The sequence below is a fragment of the Mus caroli genome, unplaced genomic scaffold (genome assembly GCF_978045245.1).
Source record: "Mus caroli unplaced genomic scaffold, Mus_caroli_1 scaffold_5, whole genome shotgun sequence".
Lineage (NCBI taxonomy): Eukaryota > Metazoa > Chordata > Mammalia > Rodentia > Muridae > Mus > Mus caroli.
Window position 1 is genome coordinate 34,775,848 of NW_028227260.1, and position 26,012 is coordinate 34,801,859.

Below are 26,012 nucleotides of genomic sequence, written 5' to 3' on the forward strand. Positions count from 1 at the left end.
TCTTGCTGAAAGCCCAGGAACACTTACGTTTCACTGCTTTGAGTCCCACCCAGGCCTCACCTGGAATATAAAGAAGGATTCATCATCTCTGATGCTTTTCCTCTTGTTCTCAAATTGCCTGGGGTGGGAGAAGGACAGGTAACGTCAATTACTATAACAGAGCACCACCACTTAACCTATGCTACTCATTTGCTGGGACATGTGTGCCAGACTCAACACTGTTGTAATGGTGAAGAAAGACCTCGTAGAACTCACAGTGTTTGTCACCACTTATGCCCAGGATTCAAAGCAAAAAACACAGGGTCATGCCTAAGAACAATGGACTTTAATCCTTAGCCATTAAAAGAGAAGATCAAGAAAATAACAAATGGAAATTAAAAAAATAAAAAAATTCCTCAGTGATTTTAAAATAAGATAATAGCCATAACCTATAATTTACTACTTTAAGGTGTATAATTCAGTGATTTTTCTGCATATTGAGAATATACACTGGGCAGTGATGGTGCACGCCTTTAATCCCAGCACTTGGGAAGCAGAAGCAAGGGTCTTCCTTATCAGAGTTGAAAGTGATGGCCAGGGAGAAACAGGCATCTGCATGTTAGGCACTAAGTTGGCCATGGTGATCACCGTAGTCGTAGATCAAATAGTACCTGTGGGAAGTGCACCAAAAGGCTATGTCTGATACAAGTCCCAAATGATACCCGAAAATTCTTACATGTAAACTTAGGCAGTGAGAGCCCAGCCCACTCCAGCCTTCTATTTTTCTCATGCTTTCAAGGCAACTCACTGAAGCATAAATTGCATGAGCATGTTCTTCAGACTCTCAGATCCTTTATAGCTTTCCTGAAATAGAAGATACTTTTAAACGAGTTAGGTTGAAAAAAACTCTTGTGCAACTTCTTGAATCTTGATAGTCACACCTCACCTTGCGTGGTTTTAGTCTTTCCAAGACATTACTGTTGATTGTCAGGGATAATTTCCTGCCATCCTGCAGGAAGAAAGATGTTAGGGGCACAGATGAGGGACATGGCATAGGATGCTCAAGGAACTAAAGAGGGCTTCGGAACAAGAATAAGAGCCAGGTGTGATATGGCCCAGGAAATTCCATGGGCTGTGAGATTACAGTGGACGCCTGCAAGATCCTCCTCCTCCTTTCTTTCTGTGCTTATGGGATATTTTCCCTCAAGGAGAAGATTCATTTTTTTTTGTTTCTTTTAAGAATCCATGGCATTAAATGGATAATAGTCTGAGACACACATGTTTTCTAGCAAGAAACAAAGGGCTTGGGAGCAGGGATGAAGGTCTTGTATTTAAAGAAGTGGAACAACGAAAGCAGGACCTTACTAAGTGTGACAACTCCAGAAAAAAGTTCAGAATCGCACTGTGGAAAAAAAAAAGCCATAAGAAGTGACTGACAGTTGAAGACCTAGTAATGATCCTCTTGTCTGTGGGTCTCCCTCTTGTTATCCTCCCTCTCCTTACCTGCTTCCCATTCCTGGGTAGCTCCCACCCACACTGCACTGGCCCCAAGAAGCCAACTGGGAGCCCAGTCTCCAGGACTTCCTCCTCTCCCTGACTCCCTCCTCGTGTTCACTCTCCAGAGAAGGATTTTAGAGGAGCAGGGCATAAGACAGGACCTCAGGGCTCTGTCATCTTGCTGGGTGTCCAGGATTCTTTGGAATGATGAGAAAAGGAGTTGAGGGAGACATGGCCCAGGAGCAAGAAGGAGGTAACAGGAGAATTATTGTAGATGGTGCCAGAAATGGATGGTAAGGGGTGGACAGTGAAGGAAATATGAGAGAGACATAGGAGAGTAAAGGCAAAAGAGGCAGAAGGAACAAAGCAAAGGGAATAGGAGATATTCTGTCTAGCTTGGGACAGTGGGATGGTGTAACACAGGGAAAAAGGGCTCCCCCACTGCTGCCTTTTCCTTCATTCCTGTCTGGCTAGCCCAGGGACTCAAAGCAGGAATGAAAGCATGCATGGTACTGAGGCTGGCAGAACATGCAGGCCTAAGATTTTTCTGAGTGATCTGGGGATAAAGAGCATCACTAGAGGCAAGAGCCATTGTCCAGAGCAGAAGTTATGGGTGAGGCTTCAGCCCAGCATAGATGGAGGCCTATGACATCTATTATGACCACTTTGTTCTTTCCTGAAGACTCTGTAGAGCTGTGCCTCTACAGGGTCGGTCTTCTTCTCCAAGGAATCAAGTTGCTTGTTTCAGACTACCCAAGGCGCCTCTTATATGCTAGGTAGGATGATGATCAAGGAAGGTTGGTCCATAAGGAGGGAGGGACAGGAGGAGGAATGGAGGTTTCTAGGAAGCCAGGGGCTTCTGTCTCCTGAACCTCTTCTGCCCTCTCCCTCCCCTTCCTGCTCCAGGAAGCAAGCCTTCAGCTCCCCAGTCATGGCCCACTTTTGGATCCCAGATATAGAGAGCAGAGGTTCCCCAATCCAAAGGAAGACAGAGATCCCAGCAGTAGTCTAGAGGAAGTGATGTCCATATCAGCATCACCCAGGACCTCAGCCCTCAGCTGGGGCAGGACAACCTCTACACCATCCTGGGACAGATGAGGGGACCATTCAGGAACAAGATTGGAAGGAAGGCCCTCTCAGGGTTGGGAAGGAGGCCTGGTGCTGTTGAGATGCTCAGGAGGGCTTTCTGGAGGAGGCTGAAAACTCACACAAGTGAAACACAACACAACCCATGCTAAGTGAGGGCGGGCAGACAGGATAGTCGCAAAGAAGCCTGTGAGCAGAGCTCGGAGTACAGAGACAGGGAAGACATCAGGCCCTGTGGTCCTCCCAGAAGACCAGGGCTGCCTCTTCCCACAGAGAGTCTCTCAGGCCACCAGGGTCTATGGTATCCATGAGGGGAAAGAGATGTACCTTACACAGCAGGTATGTACCTTACATAGGAAGATCGGTCTCGGAAGGTGCTGCACAATGGGTTCCCTTCTAGCCACAGCTGTTCCAGCTTCAGCCCTTTCATCTTCTCCAACTCCCACACTGTTCTTAGCTGAGGAAAATGGGAGCGAAGTGGTAAAGGTGTTCCAGGCCAAGCCATATAGATCTAGAACCTAGCATCTACAGCTCCCATCCTCACACAGGCAACTTTCTCTCCGCTTGCAGCCACATATCAGTGTGCACATTGCCTTCCACCTGCAACCCGAATCTCAGCTTACCAATTTTTTTTTGAAAGGTTGAGAGTCTTGATGTGAGGGGCTTTCTCTAGTATTTTAGACAGGCCATCTAGCCAGTATATTTTGGTGTTGCTCACGTTCAAGGACAACAGCTTATGGGAGTAAGATTTAACATGATCATTATTGTGTACTTTCTAAGAGACAAGCTGCCCTGTACTCTGTCCCTTTGGGACCTCCACCCAAATACCATCATTGGATCTATGGCCTCACCTCGGGGAAATCATCTTGGATGATTTGGAGGGTGGCACTCATGCAGCTTTTTCTGTTCAGAAACATGTCAACTCCATGAGCAATCAAGTCTTCAGGACGTGGACAGAAAACAATTAGCAAAGAGAAGTCTGTCTACACCAATACCAGTGCAGACCCCTTCTTCATACTCAGCTGCAGAAACAGATGTGGAAAGAGTAGCTCTGAGGCTCTGTGTTAGTGACAGGGACTTCATTGAGTTGGAGGAAAAAGGGGAGGTGTGGGGAAGCAACAACAGCGTGTCATGGGTCTGCCTTACCTTTAGGGTGTGCATTTGTTCTGGTGTTAACTTATAATGTACAGATGCAGACTCACTAGATGAATTCACATAGATAGATATCTGTGTGAAGGGAGGGTATGGTAGACATCAGGACATCCTGTCCCAGAGACAGACTCATCTCTGGCCAGGATCCATGTATGCAAAAAGTAGTAAAGAAAAAAAAATCCATCAACACCAACCTTTGTGTTCTCCTCGTCACTTATCTTGTAGTTCATATTCATCAATTCAACAGCAGTTTTGGCATTTTGAATAAAGAATTGTGCACTGTTTCTGATGTACTGGAACTATAAAGAATAGAGACAATAGAAATGATGCTGGAGGCCAACATCCTGCAGGGACCCTGGACTCTCCCTATCCCCAGCATGGACAAACTGGGGTTCAGTGTTTATCTCTTACATCAACTGGTGTGAAGCCCACACTGCAATAACTTAGGAGTAAATTTATTAACCACATTTTGTTGTACTTTCTTCCATTTAGAATCTGGGGGCACAAACAAGAATAGGAGAGAAAACAAACACGACAATAAGACAACAAATCCAATAGACTATTTTATCCTGACCCTGTCTTTGAAAAGACTTGTTATGTGTTGACAATTGGCATTTTTCTCTTTCTTTCCTTTACTTCTCTCTCCCTCCTTCCCAAGTTTCTTTTTCTGGCAGGGTGTGTTTCAATGCTTATATTTTAAATAATAAAATCTAGTTCTTCAAAATTTATGTCACTTTTATAAGCTTCCAGGTGATTGTAAACTATTTCTTACCTGTCTGTCGTCTGGCAAGATTTCAGAGCTGTCAAAAACTCTTAAGTTGGAACCACAATGAGATAACTGCTGGGGTGCTTCCCCATGTCCTCTATAGTAATTTCCACCTTTGCCCTCCTCCTGTGGACTTACCTTCTTATATCCAGCCTGTTGTCTTTTTATTCTTTTTTCTGAATCTATCCTTAGATGTGATCAAAGTAACAGCACCTGACCTGCCTCCCTTGTAGGTTATTTACCGATTGCTACACTCACCATGATCTTGAATCAGTTCCCCAAGTTCACCCAGTATGGCTTTGTTCACCTCTTCATCAGAAAGAATTGTCTCTTGGCATGCTGAATAAGTAGTACCATGATCTTCTTTGACTCCGAAGGTATAAGAGTTGCTGTGGAGAAATTGATGGAAAGAGCTATTTATAAATATTTGGAATTGCCACACAAATGTAAATGAAGAAAATACCTAATAAAAATAATAATAATAAAAAAAAGACTAGTCTTAATTTATTGATAATCATCACTAAGCAGGACTTCAATCGCTGCTCATTTTTTATTGAAATAAGAGAAAAATTGCAGAGTGAGAAAGTTGTACAGTCCCAAGGGATAGTATGTGCAGCTTGCCTCTTACTTACTATAGTAATTGAGGGTCTCCATAGGCATCCATTATCTGCATGTTTCCATCATTGCCCTGGGGTTGTGGAGGTAAAAATGTGTCCAGATGAAAGTCATCATACAGGTTCTGTTTTCCAGAACCTTCTTGGAAATAACTCATATCTCTTTCCTTTGCTTGGAGAGAAAATTTCGCATGGTTTTGTTCTGGAACTAAGAGGAAAGATGCAAATTTAATCACACACTTATGGACTACATTCAACATAGTTTCAAAAAAAAAAAAAAAAACCAAAGCAATCACAAACCAAATGTAAGGCCAGTAAGAGAAAATATTAAAGATTAGTGTACAAATAAAAGTAAAAATTTAAAGTAATGTAGAAGATGAACTTAAAGAGTTAGGTTTTTTTGAAAGAATACTGCTGATAAACATTTAGCTAGACTAACAGAGCAAAAAGACCTATGAACCGACAAATAATTAACTGAATAAGAAGAGAAATGTAAAGGAGACATTAGAAATACAGAATACAGAAATACAAAATACAGAAGAGATAAGAAAATATTATAAATGATGATATACCCTGAACTGGAATACCTAGATGAAATAGATAAATTTCTGAACATATACAACCTATCAAGAAAAACTAGAAAATATAATTAGCAGTAATCAAAAAATATATTAAAAATGTTCTGAATCTGATGTCCACAGACAAATTCTACATACCAGAGTAACTATCTCCTTTTTTCTGGAAACATTCCAAAAAAAAAAAAAAACGGTAATGAAAAGAACTTTGCCAAACCTCATTTACAAAGCCAGAATTATCTTTATAGCAAAACCAAGGAGTTAGAATATATATGCATTTTGCCTGCAAGTATACATTTTGACCATATACATGCCTGGTGGCCTTGGTGCCAGATACCCTGGAATTGGAAATACAGACTGTTGTGAGCCACCATGTCAGTGCCAAGAATTGAACTGAGGTCCTTGGCAAGAGCAACAGGTCCTCCAAACCACTAATTGAAGCAACTCCACATGGAGGTACTGATGCTAAATATCTTCTTTGAAGTGCAATGGGGGTACTGTCACAGTACTGTCTCATAATCAAAAGATCTTTCAATAATGACATGAATTTAAATGCTATACTTTGTGGATCTCTGATGCTTTTGAGGACCATCTATCTATATTTAGCATAACTAAATTTTAAACATTGATCTTAAACTGTTTATTATTTGAATAACCTTGAAAACACTTTAGTGTAATTAACTAAATTAGAATCTAATATGACCATGAGTTTTACTATTTATTAACTTGTACCACTTAACCATCCTAGACAGTTTTTAATAGCAGCTATTAAAATGACTGGGTCTAAACCTTCTATTCTTAAACGAGTTGTATAGGCACAATGCCTATCCCAGGGTAACAACAATAATTTTAAATTTTATCAATATACAAAGATTTATACCAATGAAAACCTTAAACCTGTATCAATATATAAAACTTTGTACTAATGTAAGAAGATATAACTTCAATTTTGCATCAAAATATAAAGATTTTTTACCAATGTAAGTTTACAGCTATAAAATGCTTTCTTGTTTGTTTTATGCCAAAAACTGGGAGAAAATGAGAATGCAAAGTGCCCTTAATCCTTGGGTCTTTAAAAAAAATTAGCAGCAGTCTATGGGCTGCAGCTAAGAACATTTGTTCTTATAAAAGATCCCAGTTCAATTTCCACCACCAATATGCTGCTCATAGCTGCTTGTAACTTCATTTTCAGGGTACTGGATACCTTCTACTGGCATTGGGGATTACCACCTATATATGTTGCTCACAGACAGGCAACACATACACAAGTACACACACACACACACACACACACATTTTAAAAAGAGCAGTAGTCAGTTTCATGAGGAAGCATGAAAGACACTGAGGAGCTGTGAAAGGTTGCTAAATGTCTACAGAAACATAGTGCTAACCACAGCAACAGCAAAGAGAATTTGGGCATGCCAAGGAAAGCCAACAAAGCAAACTTTGCAGATTTAGCTCTTAGTGTTTGAAAGGCTTGGGAAAAATGCTCCCTTTGGGAGCATTTGGGAGGTCCTAGTGGTACCAAAATCAATTAAGTTAGGTAGGTGCATCTTAACTGGAATACACCAGTCCTCCAAGGGGAAAAACAATAGTTTCATCAAACACCCATGAGATCTAGGAGATTCACAGCTTTAGTTTGTTGGTGGTGGAGCGTCACTTCCATCTGCACCATATGAGTGCCTGCATCAGACACCTAAGCCACATCACTGCACTGGCCATACTGGTGGTGGAAGAGCTATGTGCATGTGGTTTTAAGATCTGGGCTTTTAGAGACCTGGCAACTCAGGGTCCCTGAAGTCCCTACCCCAGCAATTAGGTCAGACAGTTCTGAGGTTTTCCTATGCTTGCTTGCTACTTAGCAAGTAAACAACAAAAATCTCTCCCCTGGAAGGAGACAACTTCAAAATAAAGCCTACACCATATTATATATGCTTTCCTGAAAAAGAAATGAACTAGCAATTAAAAAGTAAGAATGAAATCCGTTGAAATGGCATTATTGTTAATAAAACAGACTGAAATCTTCAGCCAGCAATTGTAAAATGCACAAAATGCAAAGAATTTTCTGATAAGTCAAAAATGTAGTATCAGAAATTAAAAACAACCACGTTAGCATAGTAACAGCAGATATACCTGAAAGAGGAAATAAAAGGGGATTTGGAAAGAATTTCAAGAAGAGTCAGAATAAGGTACAGGAAGAGATAAATTAAATGATGGATTCAGGACGAAATGGGGCAAAATTATAGGATAATGAAATGAAAGAAACTTGTTTAAGTCATTTAAACAAAGGCAGGAGAACTGCATCAAAATAGTTTTAGAAGATTAAATGTTTGGAAAATTTAAAAGGGAACAAAGAATACCAGATAACATACCACAGACTGAAAAAAAGGAATATATATGTATATATATATATTATGCTGCACAGTGGGGCAGAAACCCAAGCATTCAAACAGATGAGGCATGTGTGACATCTTAGAATAGATGGTCATCTGAGCCACAAATTGACACCGAATGGCAGCTGTGAAGATTCAAAGGCGCCTGTGGGTTTCCGTGTCCCCTCTACCACTGTAGTATGAGTGTTATTTTTCAGTTTATCACCCGCCAGCACCCCACCCCACTCCATACCCCGCTACCTTATCCCGTACCTCCGCGCCACCACCACTCCCCAGCCCCCGGACGCCATGGCGAACAAACAGCTCTTGGCTTTAAATGGCAGACCGGAGAAAACAAGATGTCTCAAGCCTTTCCTTTAAGCCCGAGGAATAGCTCAGGTCCACCATGACTCCGGCCGTGACTGTGACCCTAGACACGGGAGGTACGTTTCCCAGGATAAATCTTTCTAGTTTCACTAGGTTCATATGACTAGAAAAGAACAGGTCTGGGCCCCCAGCACCTGGGCTCCCATATCGTGAGGGCGGAAAGTAGGAAGCAGAGTCATCTCTGCCTCAAGCTTCATCAAATCACCCAAGGCTATCATCCCAAGGAGACAAGCACGGTCTTATGCACTGTCCTCACACTGTGTGGTGTGGATCTGGAGCCTTAGAGATCTGGGAAGTCGGCAAGGGGCATTGGCAAGGGGTAATGGCGGGTGAATGCCTTTTCTCCAGGAAGGCGTGAGGTGAAGGCTGAGGGCGGGGGAAAGGAAAGGTAACAGTAACTTTCAGTTCTTACACTCCCCGTGTTCCCTAGCAATGGAATGTTCAGGGAGCCATGGACGGAGGCCCGCAGGGGTTATTTGTCAAATTTAGCAACCCTGCAAAGGTCGCTCTTTACATTAGATAGAGAGGCCTACAAAAGGTGCTTTGTTACATTTTGGAGGCCTTCAAAAGTGACTTCTCAGGATCTGGGGGGCCTGTAACTTCTGCCTGGCTGTGTCCAGTGATTACTTTGTGGAACTCAAAACTAATTACAGCATCACTCGCTGCTTTTTGCTCCCACAAACTGTGATGGTTTAGTGAGGTGCAGGAAGTCTCTCTGGCAGTGATTCAGAAGTGCCTGGTGCCCTCAGAAGTCAGAGGAGGATGAAGGATCCTAAGGCATTGAACCCAAGATCTCTATAAGACGAATGAGTGCTCTTAACTGTGGGGCCGTCTCTTTAGACCCGTCTGTCTTCCTGATTGTTTTGTTTGTTTTTCTAAGACAGGGTCCCTCTGTGTATCCCTAGCTGCCCTGGAACACACTCTGAAGACCAGACTAGACTCGAACTCAGAGATCCTCCTGCTTCTGGCTCTTGAGTGCTGGGATTTAAGGCATGCAGTTACCAGTGCCCAGCTTATCCCTGCTGTCTTTAACTGTCATCATCATGCTTTTTGAGACATAGTCTCTCACTCAACCTGGGACTTGCTGATTTGGCTAGACTGGCTAGCCAGGTAGCTTGGGGGAATCTACCTGTTATTGTTCTGCTAAGGCAGGAGTTACTGGTGTGTACCAAACACTCAGCACTAATGTGGGTGATAGGGATCCCAGTTCAGGTTTCAAACATTTACCCAGTACTCCATCTTCTCAACTCCTTATAAACCCTTTTAGGAACATTGTCAATATCAAAGAACATGATGTGCCTTTTATCTATTTTCTTTAGAAATGGATTGAGAGCTCAGACAAGTAAATGGTCAACACAAATCTATTGGAACAACTATATCCATTTCTATTTAAAGAACCTTAATTAAGCCAATTTTACCCCATAAAATGAACAATAATTTTAGCCTTTCTCTCTCTTTCTATGTGTTTATGTGTTTGTGTGTTTGAGTACCTGTACACAGTAATACAGGTGTCAGGGAAGGGGGGGGAGTGGAAGAAGCAGAAAATTGTTGATATTGTTAAGAGAATACTCATTAATGTTTTTCCTTTATATATTATTTGCTTCATAAAATTAAAAGTTTATCTTGTATTAATTTTACAGCTTAAATAACATTTGAGCAATATTTTTATTATTTCAATTTTACATAATATATAGACCTCTGAACATGCAGAAACATTTCTGGACATTTATTATAACAGATTTGTTAACTGAGGGCTGGAGAGATGACTCATTGGTAAGTGTCCTTGCTGTTTAACCAGGAAAGTTTTGAGTTTAGATCCTGGTACCCATGTAAAGATTGAGTGTGGCCATGCACGTTCCCGTAGCTCCTGTGCTGTGCAGTGTGAAGGCAGTGGAGACACAAGTACCACTGGGGCTTGCAGGTAGCCAGCATAGCTCCAGGTTCTGGAGAGCTCCTGTCTTCAGAGTGATAGGGAAGGACACCTCTTTTGGCTTCTTTGCATGTAGGGTATAACATATCCACACACATGTGCACATAGAACACACACACTCATATGCACACACATAGAAAGGGAGAGGAAGATTGAGATTTTTGCCTGGATGGTACTATTTTCTTTCTTTTTTTTTTTCTTTTAAATATTTTTTGAGAAGGTATTTCACTATTTCACTATGTAGCCCATGCTGTCCTGGAACTCACTGTTTAGACCAGGGTGGCCTCTCATTTCCCCAACTCCCCTTGCCTACTTGCCTATGTTTCCTAAGTGCTAGGATTAATGTGGGCCACATGCCTGGCCTTTTATGTATGTATGTATGTATGTATGTATGTATGTATGTATTTATTGCTTGTTTGTTTTGTTGTTTTTAAGACAGTGACATGAAGTGCAGACTAATCTCAAAATGATAATCTTCTTCCCTCACTCTCCTAACTGCTGGGATTACAGGCATGTACATGTCATTATGCCAACAACTCAGGCATGTTACCACCAGCTTCCCTCATTTGATTTCTGTTGCTGTGATAAAATCCTCTGACAAGAGGCAGATTAGGGAATAAAGGGGCTTGTTTCTACCTCCATGGTGTTCCTCAGGCCTTGGAGAGGGGTGTTATACACGTCATGTTTAGAGCCGAGATTAAGAGTCACTTATTCTCAGCACTTTGGTTGATATGGATCTCTGTATTAATCTCTGATCACTGTAAAAAAGAAGTTTCTCTTCTAGAGACCGGGAGCAGCATTATTCTTTAGGTATAAACAGGAATACTTAGAAGGCAGCTTGACTGAATTTCATTTTAGCAAAACAATCATAGTAAATCCTCCCTCCCCAGGACCTGTGGCCTCTCCGGTTTTTGACCATCTTTACAGTGGGGGCTAACAGGCATATATTAGCTTCTGTGGAGCAGGCCTCAGATCCAATGAAAAAGGATTGGCTGCCCATGATCTTTATTCCATTTAGAGTAGAGAAGTCTCAACAGGCAAAAGGTGGCAAGAGGAGCAGGCCTTTTGCCTATATTCTCTCTCCTCCTTTCTCTTCCCACCTTCCCACCTTCCTCCCTCCTCCCTTCCCCTCCTTCCATCCTCCTTCTCTGTCTTCCTCCTCCTCCACCCTCCCTCCCTCTTCCCTCCCTTTCCCCTCCCAACCTCCCTCTTCCCATCTTCCTTCCTTCCCCTCCCTCCCTCCTCCTTCCCCCCTCTCTGTCTCCCTCCCTTTTCCCCCCTCCCTCCCCCTCTCACTCTCACTCTCTCCCCCACCCTCCCTCCCTTCTCCCTCCTCCCATCCCTCCTCCCTCCCCCACCCTCTCCCTTCCTCTCTCCCCTCTCTCTCCCTCCTTCCCCCTTCCTCCTCCTCCCTTTCTCCCCCCTTCCTTCCTCCTTACCCTCCCCCTCCCCTCCCTCTTCCTCCTTCCTCCCTTACTTCTCCCTTCCTCTTCCCTCAGTCCTCCCTCCCCCTCCCTCTCATCTTCCCTCCCCTATCTCCCTCCCTTCTCCCTCCTCCCCTTTCTCCCTCCCTTCTCCCTCCTTCCACCTTGCTCCTCCCTCCCCCTTCCATCCTCCCTCCCTCCCTCTTCCCTCCCCTCCCTCCCTCCTCCCCCTCCCTCTTCCTCCCTCCTCCCTTACTTCTCCCTTCCTCCTCCCTCAGTCCTCCCCCCTCCCTCTTTCTCCCTCCTCCCTTACTTCTCCCTTCCTCCTCCCTCAGTTTTCCCTCCCCCTCCCTCTCATCCTCCCTCCCCTATCTCCCTCCCTTCTCCCTCCTCCCTCCTTGCTCCTCCCTCCCCCTCCTATCCTCCCTCCCTCCCTCCCTCCCTTGTCTCTCTCCTCTCTCCCTCTCATACCCTACCTCCTTCCCCATCAACCCTTTTTCTCCCTCCCTTTCTGCCCCTACCCCGTCTGTGGTCTGTGTTTTCTCTTTTTTTTTCAAGACAGGGTCTCAGTATGTACTTTGGGTATTCTGGAACTCACTATGATGACCAGGCTAGACTAACTCTCAGAGAGAAGCCAGCCTGTCTCTCTGTCCCAACTGGGATCAAAGGCATGTACCACTATGCAAGAAGTCATGGGGTCCCATCTTGGGATGCCTAAGGGGACAGACAGCTCTGAGGAAGTGGCAAAGGCAGAAAGGAGAGTTGAGGCAGTGGGAAATGGCTTTCTAGGTTTGGCTTGTGACCCCTCTGTTCCTTAGGCTGGGCAGTGACAAGTTATTTGTAAATGGCACAACCCAGACAAATGCCTTTCCACACACATCCCCTGCAGTTACAAATGTGTGGAATCCAGATTCCCCAGCTAGAATATTTGTCTTTTCTTAGGTGGTAATGATTTCCTGTTGTTGTACAAGGAGGCAAAGACTATATAAAGAATTTCTTATAATCAAACAGTCTAAATAAGCAGAGGTTCTGAAGTTGAACCGAGGCACCCATAAAGCTAAAAGCATGGTGGGGGGGGCAGTTATGTGGCAAGTAAGGATTGCCATCCAATCAGAGAGGCCCGTGACTCATAGGTATGATGTCACAGCCATCTGTCCAGTCACAGAGTGATGGGCGGAGCTCTGGGTGGGGTCTTCTGTGGCACCTATAAACTTGCAGGTACTGCAAGGGCAACATCAGTCTGGCCCTGAAGCTAACTGAAGACAGAGCTATTGGTCTGATAGGTGGAGCTGTTAGTCTGATAGGTGAGTCTTGCTGTGTCGAGGTAAGAATGTGTGGCCCCATGGGGCCAAGCCAGGTGGGTAGGGCTAATCGAGTCTGGTTTCTAGCCCAGTTCACAGAAGTTTTGTTTCCCCTTGAGGTTTTCTGGGGACACAGAGAGAGAAGTCATGGGGGTCCCATCTTGGGATGCCTAAGGGGATAGGCAGCTCTGAGGAAGTTGCAAAGGCAGAAAGGAGAGTTGAGGCAGTGGGAAATGGCTTTCTAGGTTTGGCTTGTGACCCCTCTGTTCCTTAGGCTGGGCAGTGACAAGTTATTTATAAATGGCACAATGGAGACAAATGTCTTTACCTCCTCCCCCAATCCCCACTGCAGTTACAAATGTGGAACACAGATTCCCCAGCTTTGAGCTTAGCTCACTTGTTAAAGAGGGCAGCCAAAGCTTCCCTCCCTTCCCACCCCACCCCTGCCCCATGGCTGGTAGGCAGCCATCAGGGCCTAGTGTGCACACAGCCCCTCCTTGTGCCATCAACCTTCCAGATGCCCTCAGGTTGGCTCCTGGCCTCTAATTGCGGTTAGCTCTGGGGCTCCACTCTGCCCAGCTGAGCAGTGAGAATAGGGGCAGCTGGTGCCCTTGGGGTTCACTGCAGCAAGCAGAGTCCCCTGGCTTGTCCTGAAAACATGACTTTCTAAGATCTGTTGGTTTTCTATTGAAAAATGGCATGCAAAGTATTCATTCATAATAAATGAATTTTTAAACTTTTATTCCCAATGTGGTCATAGTTTTAGTAGGCAACTTACTACTTTTGGGGTCTTTCTTTCAGTCGAAATGGGTGATAGACCAGACTTGTCGGAAGTGGAGAGATTCGATAAATCCAAACTGAAGAAAACCATCACCGAAGTAAAAAATACTCTGCCCTCGAAGGAAAGTAAGTGGTGGGAATTTCTAGTGGAGGTGAACAGAGGTGAAAGTTGGTATAGTCAGTTCATAAACTAATGTTCAAATAAAATTGCCTCGATGGAAGTAGTAGCTAGATAATCATTATAATGTAGCAATTAAAATATCAAATACGTGCCTTTTTTTCTTGAATAATGGAAGTGGTTTACAGGATAGGTCCCAGTAGTGATGGTATCTTGGTATTTTGGAAGTAGCACTGTATAAATCTCGATTTTGGCCAGTATTTTAAAAATTTTATTAGAAATGTTAATTACACATCTTCCAGGATGCAACAGTTTGAATCTATAGCTTTATCCATAGAAAACTATGCAAACTATGGTTTCTTCTATACATAACTACAAAATAAGGTGAAAGAATAAGTTTAATGCTTAAGTGTGGTCAAGCTTTGCAGACTCAAGGTTTGCTCTTCAGAATGACAGCCTCCTGGAGGAGGTGAAAGTGTACTTGTAAAGCTGAGGGGCAGTTTTTGTCCTGTCAGCTTTAACTGAGAACTCAAAAATTCAATGAAGTCATCTGAAGAGATCTAACTCATATACATATATGTAGTATTCTAACACACACAAACACACACACACACCTCCACTATGAGGATATGTGGTTAGTGCCTTTGCATTGTAAATGAAAAGGCATGTTAATCAGCCCTTCGAGACTTAGTAAGCAGATCTTTTAGAAGAAACTGAACTTAATATTAAGAAAAGCTAAATAAGTAAATAAGAAAAAAGAAAAGAACATTCCTTCTAATGATATTTTTTTTTTGTATTTTTCTTTCCCTAGCCATCGAGCAAGAGAAGGAGTTTGTGAAAAGATCATAATGAGGATCTTTTCCAACAAATAAACGCCAACACTGGCAAGCAGTCTTGGTTTGGGGCTTGTTTTTGTAAACCTGTGTGTTTGTAGAAATGTATGACAGTTGCTGGTAACTTCTCACCTATACCTGACAGTTAAGTGTTAATAAGTACCCAGTTAAACTTGTTTTCAGTTTCAGAGGGTCGGTCCATTATCATGATGTCTGGAAGCATGGCATCATGAAGGCAGACATGGTGCTAGAGGAGGAGCTGAGAATTCTGTATCTAGATCTGCAGGCACAGAGGAGGGGGGGGGGGAGGGGGAGGAGGGGGGTAAGGAGAGAGACAGAGAGATTCAGAGAGAGAGAGGGAGAGAAACTTGGCCTGGGCTTCCTTGGCCTGGGTTTGAGCATTTAAAACCTCAAAGCCCACACCCAGTGACACGCTTTCTTCAACAAAGCCACATCTACTCCAGGCAAGATCATACCTCCTAGTCCAGGTCAAGTAGAGCTGCTCCCTAATGTCAAAGCATTCAGGTATATGAGCCTATGGGGCTCATTCCTATTCAAACCAACACACCTATTATCCATAGTGAGCAATGTCCATCCATCCCCAGGAATTCTCATCCCTGTCTTTTTCAAGTCGGAGCAAAGATCACCGGATGGCTGAATATGTATGGTTGTGGAAAAGCATCCACTTAACATACCACTCTAAGTGGTGGTAACCTATGCATGTGACCTGAGGGACAAACGGCTTGAGGCTTTTTTTTTTTTACATTTTTTATTAGATATTTTCTTTATATACATTTCAAATGCTATCCTGAAAGTTCCTTATACCCTACCCCCACCCTGCTCCCCTACCCACCCACTCCCACTTCTTGGCCCTGGCATTCCCCTGTACTGGGGCATATAAAGTTTGCAATACCAAGGGGCCTCTCTTCCCAGTGATGGCTGACTAGGCCATCTTCTACTACATATGCAGCTAGAGATAAGAGCTCTGGGGGTACTGGTTTGTTGGGAACAAAATTAAAAAGGGGAGGCTGGGGCCCTGGGGAAGAACGGAAGGAAAAAGATGCCCACACCCCTCCAGAGTTCCCCTATTCTCTGGTCAGTCAGGTGTGGGAAGGCTGCTATCTACCCTTTCCACCCATCCCTGGGTGGGCATTCCTCTATCTCACTCTTCAGGGGGTGGTCAAGGGGCAGCCCTGCCTGGGGACCCCCCAGGAGCTACTTTGTTAAAGCCACCAGGATTGTGAGTGAAGGAAGAGGGAAGAAGTTCCCAGCACTGACCAGAGAGCACATCAGAACTTGAAGGAGCAGAACAGAGAATCTATGGTTTAAGAGCTTTATTATAGAAATGCAGGGGAAAGAGAGAAGGTAGAAAGGAGGGAGAGAGAGAGAGAGAGAGAGAGAGAGAGAGAGAGAGAGAGAGAGAGAGAGAGAGAGAGAGAGAGAGAGAAAAGAGGAAAGAAGAAGACAAAGAAAGGGAAGAGGAGAGAGAAGTGAGAGAACAAATAAGAGCAAGGTGCAGGCTGAGCACCCCTTTTTATGGTCTTCACTGTTGCTAGGTAACTGGGGAGGAGTTTAGCCTGAAGGTCAGAAGCTTGGGCCATTGCTTAAGTGACTTCTGACCATGCTTCTCTTGTGGGGGCTGTGAGGGGCAATAATTTAGGCAGGGGCTAGAGTTCCAGGAGCATGAGGGAACGCCTACCATGTCATGTAGGTGAGTTATGACCATCAGGATTCAGACCTCAGCTTGACTGGAGACCAGCCTGCAATTCCCCACAATTTCTCCTCTTTTTTTATTAGAAAAACTGGGGGGGGGTGTCACTGATGTGATTGTGTCATTAATTGTGAAAATTCAGAGTGGCTGGAAGTATCAGAAGAAAATATATCGCCTAGAGAAATAGCAGAACAAGGCCAGAGTAGTAAGAAGAGTTAAGGGTAAGAGTTGAGAAGGCAAGAGATTGAGTTGAGAAGGCAAAAGACTGTACAATCAGTCAGTTGTTTCATGTGTAGTACAATTTGAGGGAAAAAACAGCCATTTTAAACAGCAATTAATTAATCTACATAGACATTATGCTTTCCTCACTATCATAGAACTTTCCCCAAAGTTCAACAGCCATTTGGCTTTAGAAAAAAGCCCATATGTAGCTGGAAGGTCCTAGGTCTGTCTTCTATAGGGTTCAGTACTTGTCTCAGGAGCCTTCAGTCAGATGAGATTTTTGGAGGAAGGCAGTAGGTCTCAGTAGATGGTGCTGTCTCAGGCCTGCTGTGGAGATAGACCTGTCGTAATTATAACAAAGGAACAGAACACCAGCAGAGGATATCTGCATAGTGTGAATAGCAAAAGTTATGCCTGCAGTGGTTTGCTTAGGAGCACATCCCAGTCCCTTGTGGATGGCTAAAGAAGAAAATATCATGTTAATTGTGTGACTGGGTAGGCAGTTAACAGTTCTCCTGTAACAGAAAACCGGGTATTGATTAAGGATTGGAGACTTTTGCACCTTAAAGGAAATTTTTAAAAAGTTGAAAGAATTTTTGGACATGTATCATGAATACTAGAGAGAAAAAGGAGCATTTAGAAAAAGAAGCAAGAAAAATTTTTGGTTAAAAAGCATGATTCAGGCATTCCTGTTGGATAGCACAGCTTCAATGCAGCTTTCTTGGGCTTATCTGGATGTGGGGAGGGGCATACTTCCCTCTGTTTTCTTTTTCTTTTAACTGGAGAGTAAAGGGTTAAGTGGAAGGCTTTTAGCAGGGGTTCAGCCCAGCTAGGCGGGTCCCGCCCATGCAGCTGTCAATCACTGCCTGGAGGTGGTACATTAGGCAGGGGCCTGAGTTCCAGGAGCATGAGGGAACTCCTACCATGTCATGAAGATGAATTATAACTATCTGGGTTCACACCTCAGGTCGACTGGAGACCAACATGCAATTCCCCACACAGGTTAGTGCATATTGTTGTTCCACCTATAGGGTTGTAGACCCCTTCAGCTCCTTGGGTGCTTTCTCTAGTTTCTCCATTGGAGGCCCTGTGTTCTATCCTATAGGTGACTGTGAGCATCCACTTCTGTGTTTGCTAGGCACTGCCATATACATAAGAGACAGCTATAACAGGGTCTCTTCAGCAAAAGCTTGCTGGCATCTGCCATAGTGTCTGGGTTTGGTAGTTGTTTATGAGATGGATCCCTGGGTGAGGTAGTCTCTGGATAGTCCATCCTTTTGTCTTAGCTCCAAACTTTGTCTCTGTAACTCCTTTCATGGGTATTTTGTTCCCTATTCTAAGGAGTAATGAAGTATCCACCAATTGGTCTTCCCTCTTCTTGATTTTCTTGTGTTTTGCAAATTGTATCTTGGGCATTCTATGTTTCTGGGATAATATCCACTTATGAGTGAGTGCATATCTAGTGACTTTTGTGATTGGGTTACCTCACTCAGGATGATATCCTAGAGATACATCCATTTGCCCAAGAAGTTCAAAAATCCATTGTTTTTAATAGCTGAATAATACCTATTGTGTAAATGTACCACATTTTCTGTATCGATTCTTCTGTTGAGGGACATCTGGGTTCTTTCCAGCTTCTGGCTATTATAAATAAGGCTGCTATGAACATAGTGGAGCATGTGTTCTTATTACCAGTTGGAACTTCTTTTGGGTATATGCCCAGTAAAGGTATTGCTGGATCTTCTGGTAGTATTATGTCCAATTTTCTGAGGAACCTCCAGACTGACTTCCAGAGTGGTTGTACAAGCTTACAACCCTACCAGCAGTGGAGGAGTGTTCCTCTTTCTCCACATCCTCGCCTGCATCTGCTGTCACCTGAATTTTTGATCTTAGCCATTCTGACTGGTGTGAGGTGGAATCTCAAGGTTGTTTTGATTTGCATTTCCCTGATGATTAAGGATGTTGAATATTTTTTCAGGTGCTTCTCAGCCATTTGGTATTCCTCAGTTGAGAATTCTTTGTTTAGCTCTGAACCCCATTTTTAATGGGGTTATTTGAATTTCTGGAGTCCAGTTTCTTGAGCTCTTTGTATATATTGGCTATTAACCCCATATCAGATTTAAGATTGGTAAAAATCCTTTCCTAGTGTGTTGGTGGCCGTTTTGTCTTATTGAGTGTCTTTTGCCTTACAGAAGCTTTGTAATTTTATGAGGTCCCATTTGTCAATTCTTGATTTTACAATACAAGCCATTGCTGTTCTATTTAGGAATTTTTCCCCTGTGCCCATATCTTCGAGGCTTTCCACCACTTTCTCCTTTATTAATTTCAGTGTCTCTGTGAAGTTCCTTGATCCACTTAGATTTGACCTTAGTACAAGGAGATAGGAATGGATCGATTCGCATTCTTCTACATGATAACCACCAGTTGTGCCAGCACCATTTGTTGAAAATGCTGTCTTTTTTTCCACTGGATGATTTTAGCTCCCTTGTCAAAGATCAAGTGACCATAGGTGTGTGGGTTCATTTCTGTGTCTTCAATTCTATTCCATTGGTCTACTTGTCTGTCGCTATACCAGTACCATGCAGTTTTTATCACAATTGCTCTATAGTACAGCTTAATGTCAGACATGGTGATTCCACCAGAGGTTCTTTTTTTTTGTTGTTGAGAATATTTTTTGCTATCCTAGGTTTTTTATTTTTCCAGATGTATTTGCCAATTGCCCTTTCTATCTCAGTGAAGAATTTAGTTGGAATTTTGATGGAGATTGCATTGAAGCTGTAGACTGCTTTCGGCAGGATAGCCATTTTTACTATATTGATCCTGCCAATCCATGATCATGGGAGATCTTTCCATCTTCTGAGATCTTCTTCGATTTCTTTCTTCAGAGACTTGAAGTTCTTATCCTACAGATCTTTCTCATCCTTAGTTAGAGTCACACCAAGGTATTTTGTATTATTTGTGACTATTGTGAAGGGTGTTGTTTCCCTAATTTCTTTCTCAGTCCATTTATCATTTGTGTAGAGAAAGGCCATTGATTTATTTGAGCTAATTTTATATCCCGCTACTGCATTGAAGCTGTTTATTAGGTTTAGGAGTTCTCTGGTGGAGTTTTGAGGTCACTTATATATACTATCATATCATCTGCAAATAGTGATATTTTGACTTCTTCCTTTCCAATTTGTATACCCTTGATGTCCTTTTGTTGTCGAATTGCTCTGGCTAGAACTTTAAGTACTATATTGAATAGGTAGGGAGAGAGTGGGCAGCCTTTTCTAGTCCCTGATTTTAGTGGGAGTGTTTCGAGTTTCTCACCATTTAGTTTGATGTTGGCTACTGGTTTGCTGTAGATTGCTTTTATTATGTTTAGGTATGGGCCTTGAATTCCTGATCTTTCTAAGACTTTTATCACGAAGGGGTGTTGGATTTTGTCAAATGCTTTCTCAGCATCTAAGTAGATGATAATGTGGTTTTTGTCTTTGAGTTTGCTTATATAGTGGATTACGTTGATGGATTTCCATATATTAAACCACCCCTGCATCCCTGGGATGAAGTCTACTTGGTCATGATGGATGATTATTTTGATGTGTTCTTGGATTCGGTTTGCGAGGATTTTATTATTTTTGCATCAATATTCATAAGGGACATTGGTCTGAAGTTCTCTTACTTTGTTGTGTCTTTGTGTGGTTTAGGTATCAGAGTAATTGTGGCTTCATAGAATGAATTGGGTAGAGTACCTTCTGTTTCTATTTTGTGGAATAGTTTGAGAAGAGTTGGAATTAGATCTTCTTTGAAGGTCTGATAGAACTCTGCACTAAACCCATCTGGTCCTGGGCTTTTTTTTGGTTGGAAGTCTATTAATGACTGCTTCTATTTCTTTAGGGAAAATGGGACTGTTTAGATCGTTAATCTGATCCTGATTTAACTTTGGTACCTCGTATCTGTCTAGGAAGTTGTCCATTTCATCCAGGTTTTCTAGTTTTGTTGAGTATAGCCTTTTGTAGTAGGATCTGATGATGTTTTGGATTTCCTCAGGTTCTGTTGTTATGTCTCCTTTTTTCATTTTTGATTTTGTTAATTAGGATACTGTCCCTGTGCCCTCTAGTTATTCTGGCTAAGGGTTTATCTATCTTGTTGATTTTCTCAAAGAACCAGCTCCTGGTTTGGTTGATTGTTTGAATAGTTCTTTTTGTTTCTACTTGGTTGATTTCAGCCCTGAGTTTGATTATTTCCTGCCATCTACTCCTCATGGATGAATTGCTTCCTTTAGTTCTAGAGCTTCTAGGTGTGCTGTCAGGCTGCTAGTGTATGCTCTCTCTAGTTTCTTTTTGGAGGTACTCAGGGCTATAAGTTTTCCTCTTAGGACTGCCTTCCTGTGTCCCATAAGTTTAGGTATGTTGTGGCTTCATTTTCACTAAACTCTAAAAAGTCTTTAATTTTTTTCTTTATTCCTTCCTTGACCAAGGTATCACTGAGAAGAGTGTTGTTCAGTTTCCACGTGAATGTTGGCTTTCTATTATTTATGTTGTTGTTGAAGATCAGCCTTAATCCATGGTGATCAGATAGGATGCATGGGATAAGTTCAATATTTTTGTATCTGTTGAGGCCTGTTTTGTGACCAATTTTGTGGTCAATTTTGGAGGAGGTACCATGTAGCGCTGAGAAGAAGGTATATCCTTTTGTTCTAGGATAAAATGTTCTGTAGCTATCAATTAGATCCATTTGTTTCATAACTTCTGTTAGTGTCCATGTGTCTCTGTTTAGTTTCTGTTTTCAGGATCTGTCCATTGGTGAGAGTTGGGTGTTGAAGTCTCCCAATATTATTGTGGGAGGGGCAATGTGTGCTTTGAGCTTTACTAAAGTTTCTTTAATAAATGTGGCTGCCCTTGTATTTGAAGTATAGATATACAGAATTGAGAGTTTCTCTTGGAAGATTTTATCTTTGATGAGTATGAAGTGCCACTTCTTGTCTTTTTTGATAACTTTGGGTTGGAAGTCAATTTTATTCGATATTAAAATGGCTACTCCAGCTTGTTTCTTCAGACCATTTGCTTGGAAAAATGTTTTACAGCCTTTCACTCTCAGGTAGCGTCTGTCCTTTTCCCTGAGGTGGGTTTCCTGTAAGCAACAAAATATTGGGTCTTGTTTGTGTAGCCAGTATATTATTCTATGTCTTCTTATTGGAGAATTGAGTCCATTGATGTTAAGAGAAATTAAAGAAAAGTAATTGTTCCTTCCTGTTATTTTTGTTGTTAAAGTTGGGATTCTGTTCTTGTGGCTGTCTTCTCTTGGGTTTTTTGAAGGATTACTTTTTTGCTTTTTCTAGGGCGTGATTTCCGTCCTTGTATTGGTTTTTTTCTGTTATTATCCTTTGAAGGGCTGGATTCGTGGAAAGATATTGCATGAATTTGGTTTTATCATGGAATACTTTGGTTTCTCCATCTATGTTAATTGAGAGTTTTGCTGGGTATAGTAGCCTGGGATGGCATTTGTGTTCTCTTAGGGTCTGCATAACATCTGTCCAGGATCTTCTGGCTTTCATAGTCTCTGGTGAGAAGTCTGGTGTAATTCTAATAGGCCTGCCTTTATATGTTACTTGACCTTTTTCCTTTACTGCTTTTAATATTCTATCTTTATTTAGTGCATTTGTTGTTCTGATTATTATGTGTCGGGAGGAATTTCTTTTCTGGTCCAGTCTATTTGGAGTTCTGTAGGCATCTCTTTCTTTAGGTTTGGGAAGTTTTCTTCTATAATTTTGTTGAAGATATTTGCTGCCCTTTAAGTTGAAAATCTTCATTCTCATCTACTCCTATTATCCGTAGGTTTGTTCTTCTCATTATGTCCTTGATTTCCTGGATGTTTTGAGTTAGGATCTTTTTGCATTTTGCATTTTCTTTGATTGTTGTGAAAGATCCTGGCAGAATGTGAAAGGGCACAGAAGCCCTGAAATTGGCAAGATAGCCGTCAGTGTTAGCAGAACTAGCTTCACTGATTTAGAAAAATAGAGGTGCACAATGCTCTTGCCACTCCTCGAACCTGTGTGTCTGCCAATGTTCTGACCAGGTGTGTGCCCATTGCTGCACCTTCTTTAGACTCTTTTCTTGTACCCCTCCCATACCCATTTCTTGAAAATAGACATTGTTTAGATCTGGAAATTCCCTACTCTCCCCCTTCTCCTTCCCACCCTGAGGGCCTATAAAAAGTGGGACCTCTTTCCCCTCGGGGTCGACTCCTCTACCCCTGCGTGGGATATGAGTCGTCCCCAGAGCTCTGGCTTTCTCCGAATAAAGCCTCATGTGGTTTGCAACAAGCTTGGTCTGTAGTGAGTTCTTGGGTGTCCGCTATTGTCCTGAGGCCTGAGCGAGGGGCAGAGTCCTTTCAGAGTCTTTCATTTGTGCCCATGTTTTCTATGGAATCTTCTGCACCTGAGATTCTCTCTTCTATCTCTTGTATTCTGTTGCTGATGCTCGCATCTATGGTTCCAGATTTCTTTCCTAGGGTTTCTATCTCCAGCGTTGTCTCACTTTGGGTTTTCTTTATTGTGTCTACTTCCCTTTTTAGGTCTTGAGTGGTTTTGTTCAATTCCATCACCTGTTTGGTTGTATTTTTCTTTATTTCTTTTAGGACTTCTACCTCTTTAGCACTGTTCTCATATATTTCTTTAAGTGAGTTATTAAAGCCCTTCTTGATGCCCTCTACCAGCATCATGAGATAAGATTTTAAATCCAAGTCTTGCTTTTCAGGTTTGTTGGGGTATCCAGGACTGGCTGAGTTGGGAGTGTTGGGTTCTGATGATGGTGAGTGGTCTTGGTTTCTGTTAGTAATATTCTTACGTTTGCCTTTTGCCATCTGGTAATCTCTGGAGTTAGTTGTTATAGTTGTCTCTGGTTGGAGCTTGTTCCTCCTGTGATTCTGTTAGCCTTTGTCAGCATACCTGGGAGTCTAGCTCTCTCCTGAGTCTCAGTGGTCAGAGTACTGTCTGCAGGCTAGCTCTCCTCTTGCAGGGAAGGTGCACAGATATCTGGCATTCAAGACTTGCCTCCTGGCTGAAGATGAAGGCCTGAAACAGGGCCTGTCCCAGTAGCTGTGCTGCTTCTGCCTGTCCCAGTAACTGTGCAGCTTCTGCCTGTCCCAGAAGCTTTGTCGCTTCTGTAGTCAGCACTCTCACCTACGCAGACTAGTCTCTGAGGGATCCGGGACCCAAGATGGGAGGGTTTCTAAAAGGCCTTTTGTTGCCTGTCTGCATTCCTCCTCAGTGGTTGAAGCTATAAATGACATCATCTACATATTGGAGCAGGATGTTTTGTGGATCTGCACTTAGGACTTCATCAATCTCTGAGTTTTTGAACCACTGTGGCAACTGAGTCCGTGTTAGTTGGCCAGTATATCTATCCTCTGGGTCAGTAAATTCAAAGATAAATATGGGTTGGCTGACAGGGCCCAGTAGAAGGCAGAAGTAGTATGAAACCCCTGCCCTGCTAATTTTCGGCTAGATGGAGGATAGGATGTCTTTCCTCTTTCTTTTCTCCTTGGGTATTCTTCCAGTGTCCCTTCTACTTAAATAGGCACATTAGTCCTTTACCAGATGTTTTCTACTGGTCTCTTTCCGCCATTTTCTCTATTGTCCATGTCCCTAAAGGTAACAATTCCTGCACAGAGGAGTTTCTTTCCCTGTCTGTCTTTGGCTGAATCTCAGCTATTGTAAAATTTCAGAGAAGCTTCTAAAGGTTGAGAATATTTTTCATCCCTTCAAATTTCTCTAATTTCTGAAACTTTCTCTGGATGTTTGGGGATGACTGCATGAAAAAAGCAATATTAGTTGTTTGCTGTTTTTAAGGACAACAGGTTCTAGGCTCCGGAGTAAATACCATCTACACCTCACAGAGCTTTCCAGAAACTCAGTGGTTAGGTTATCAGGCCTTTGAATTATCTGAATATTCTGGGACAAGGTGATAGGATTTTGGCTGTGCTTAATCCCCCCAACAATGTTTGCTGAAAAGCATCTAACAATCCCTTGCCTTCACTGGTGTTTGGATCTCAATTGGGTCAGGCGGACAGGAAGATTAACTCTACCTAGGCTTCTGTGATAGGCATTGTTTCACTATTTGGCCTCAGAGCCAACTTCCTGCATTTAGTCTTGTTCTTTGGCTGTAAACAAGGTAGAGAGGAGCTGCTGGTAATGATCTTAAGATGGCTGGTGCTTATACAAAACAATTTCCAAGATACTGGTAAGGCCCTGTGGCTTCTCTGAAAAAGAAGGTTTAGAGTCTTCTAGTTATACAAAAATCACTGGTGATGAAGGGAACATATATTATAAATTGGGGGAAGGGGATCTCCTTCCTTGCTTTCTTCTTCTTGTCTGTAATGAGGTGCTTAACTTCCCTCAAAGGGAAAACAAATGATGGTCTCAGCCTCAGACATAAGCTTATCTGTCCTTCTTATAGGCAGAGCTGCTTCAATTGCATACAGGAGAAAAGGGTGTAGTAGATGTGGCATACTGACCTTTCTTGTGGAGAGGACTTTGGGCCCTCTTAGATTTCCTGATAGTTAAGTCAGGACATAAAGAGGCAGAATGTCTATGTCTTCAGATGAAACAGGGAGAACCTGCAGTAGTCTTGGTTTCTCCTAGTGTTCCAATTGGACCAAGAGAACCCAGATTCCCAAAGAAAGCACAATTTTTCAGCCATGAAGGCCAAGGGATACCCAACAATTAGCATAAGTAAATTGATCAGGAAGACTGGGAGAGCCTGTTAAAAACTTCTCAGACTGCTCTGACTGCCTGAGGATCCAAAGAGTCCCTCAGATGGCTATCCCACCTTGAAATGAGGACCACTGACATTTACAAAGAATACAGTGTCTTCCAGATGAAAAATTAATACCATAATTGTTCCCATCTGAAAAGTACTTTTGAAAGTGTTTTAACATATGCTTTAAAGGATGTCTAAGTTTGGGTTTCCATTGCTGAGAAGAGACACCATGACCAAGCCAACTCTTATAAAGGACAACATTTAATTGGGGCTGGCTTACAGGTTTAGAGGTTCAGTCCATTATTATCATGGCAAGGACATGGCAGCATCCAGGTAGGCACTGCACTGGAGGAACTGAGAGTTCTACATCTTGTTCCAAAGGCAAATAGGCTTCTCAGGCAGCTAGGAGGAGGGTCTCTAAACCAACCCCCATCGTGACACACTTACTTCAACAAGGTCACACATCCAAATAGTGCCACTCCTTTAACCAGCATATTCAAACCACCACAGAGGGTTTCTCT

At 42.7% G+C, this 26,012-nt stretch overlaps 1 protein-coding gene and 1 pseudogene across 1 annotated transcript; one reads left to right on the plus strand and one right to left on the minus strand.

The window, feature by feature from the left end:
- Positions 1–457: 457 nt before the first annotated feature.
- LOC147004541 (nuclear RNA export factor 2-like) lies at positions 458–5,252 on the minus strand (annotated as a pseudogene).
- Positions 5,253–12,962: 7,710 nt separating this feature from the next.
- Positions 12,963–14,865, plus strand: Tmsb15a (thymosin beta 15A). The gene is made up of 3 exons (XM_021154023.2): positions 12,963–13,086; positions 13,885–13,989; positions 14,793–14,865. The coding sequence occupies exons 2-3, from the start codon at positions 13,890–13,892 to the stop codon at positions 14,828–14,830; spliced, it is 138 nt and encodes a 45-aa protein (XP_021009682.1). The 5' UTR covers positions 12,963–13,086; positions 13,885–13,889; the 3' UTR covers positions 14,831–14,865.
- The last annotated feature ends 11,147 nt before the right edge of the window (positions 14,866–26,012 follow it).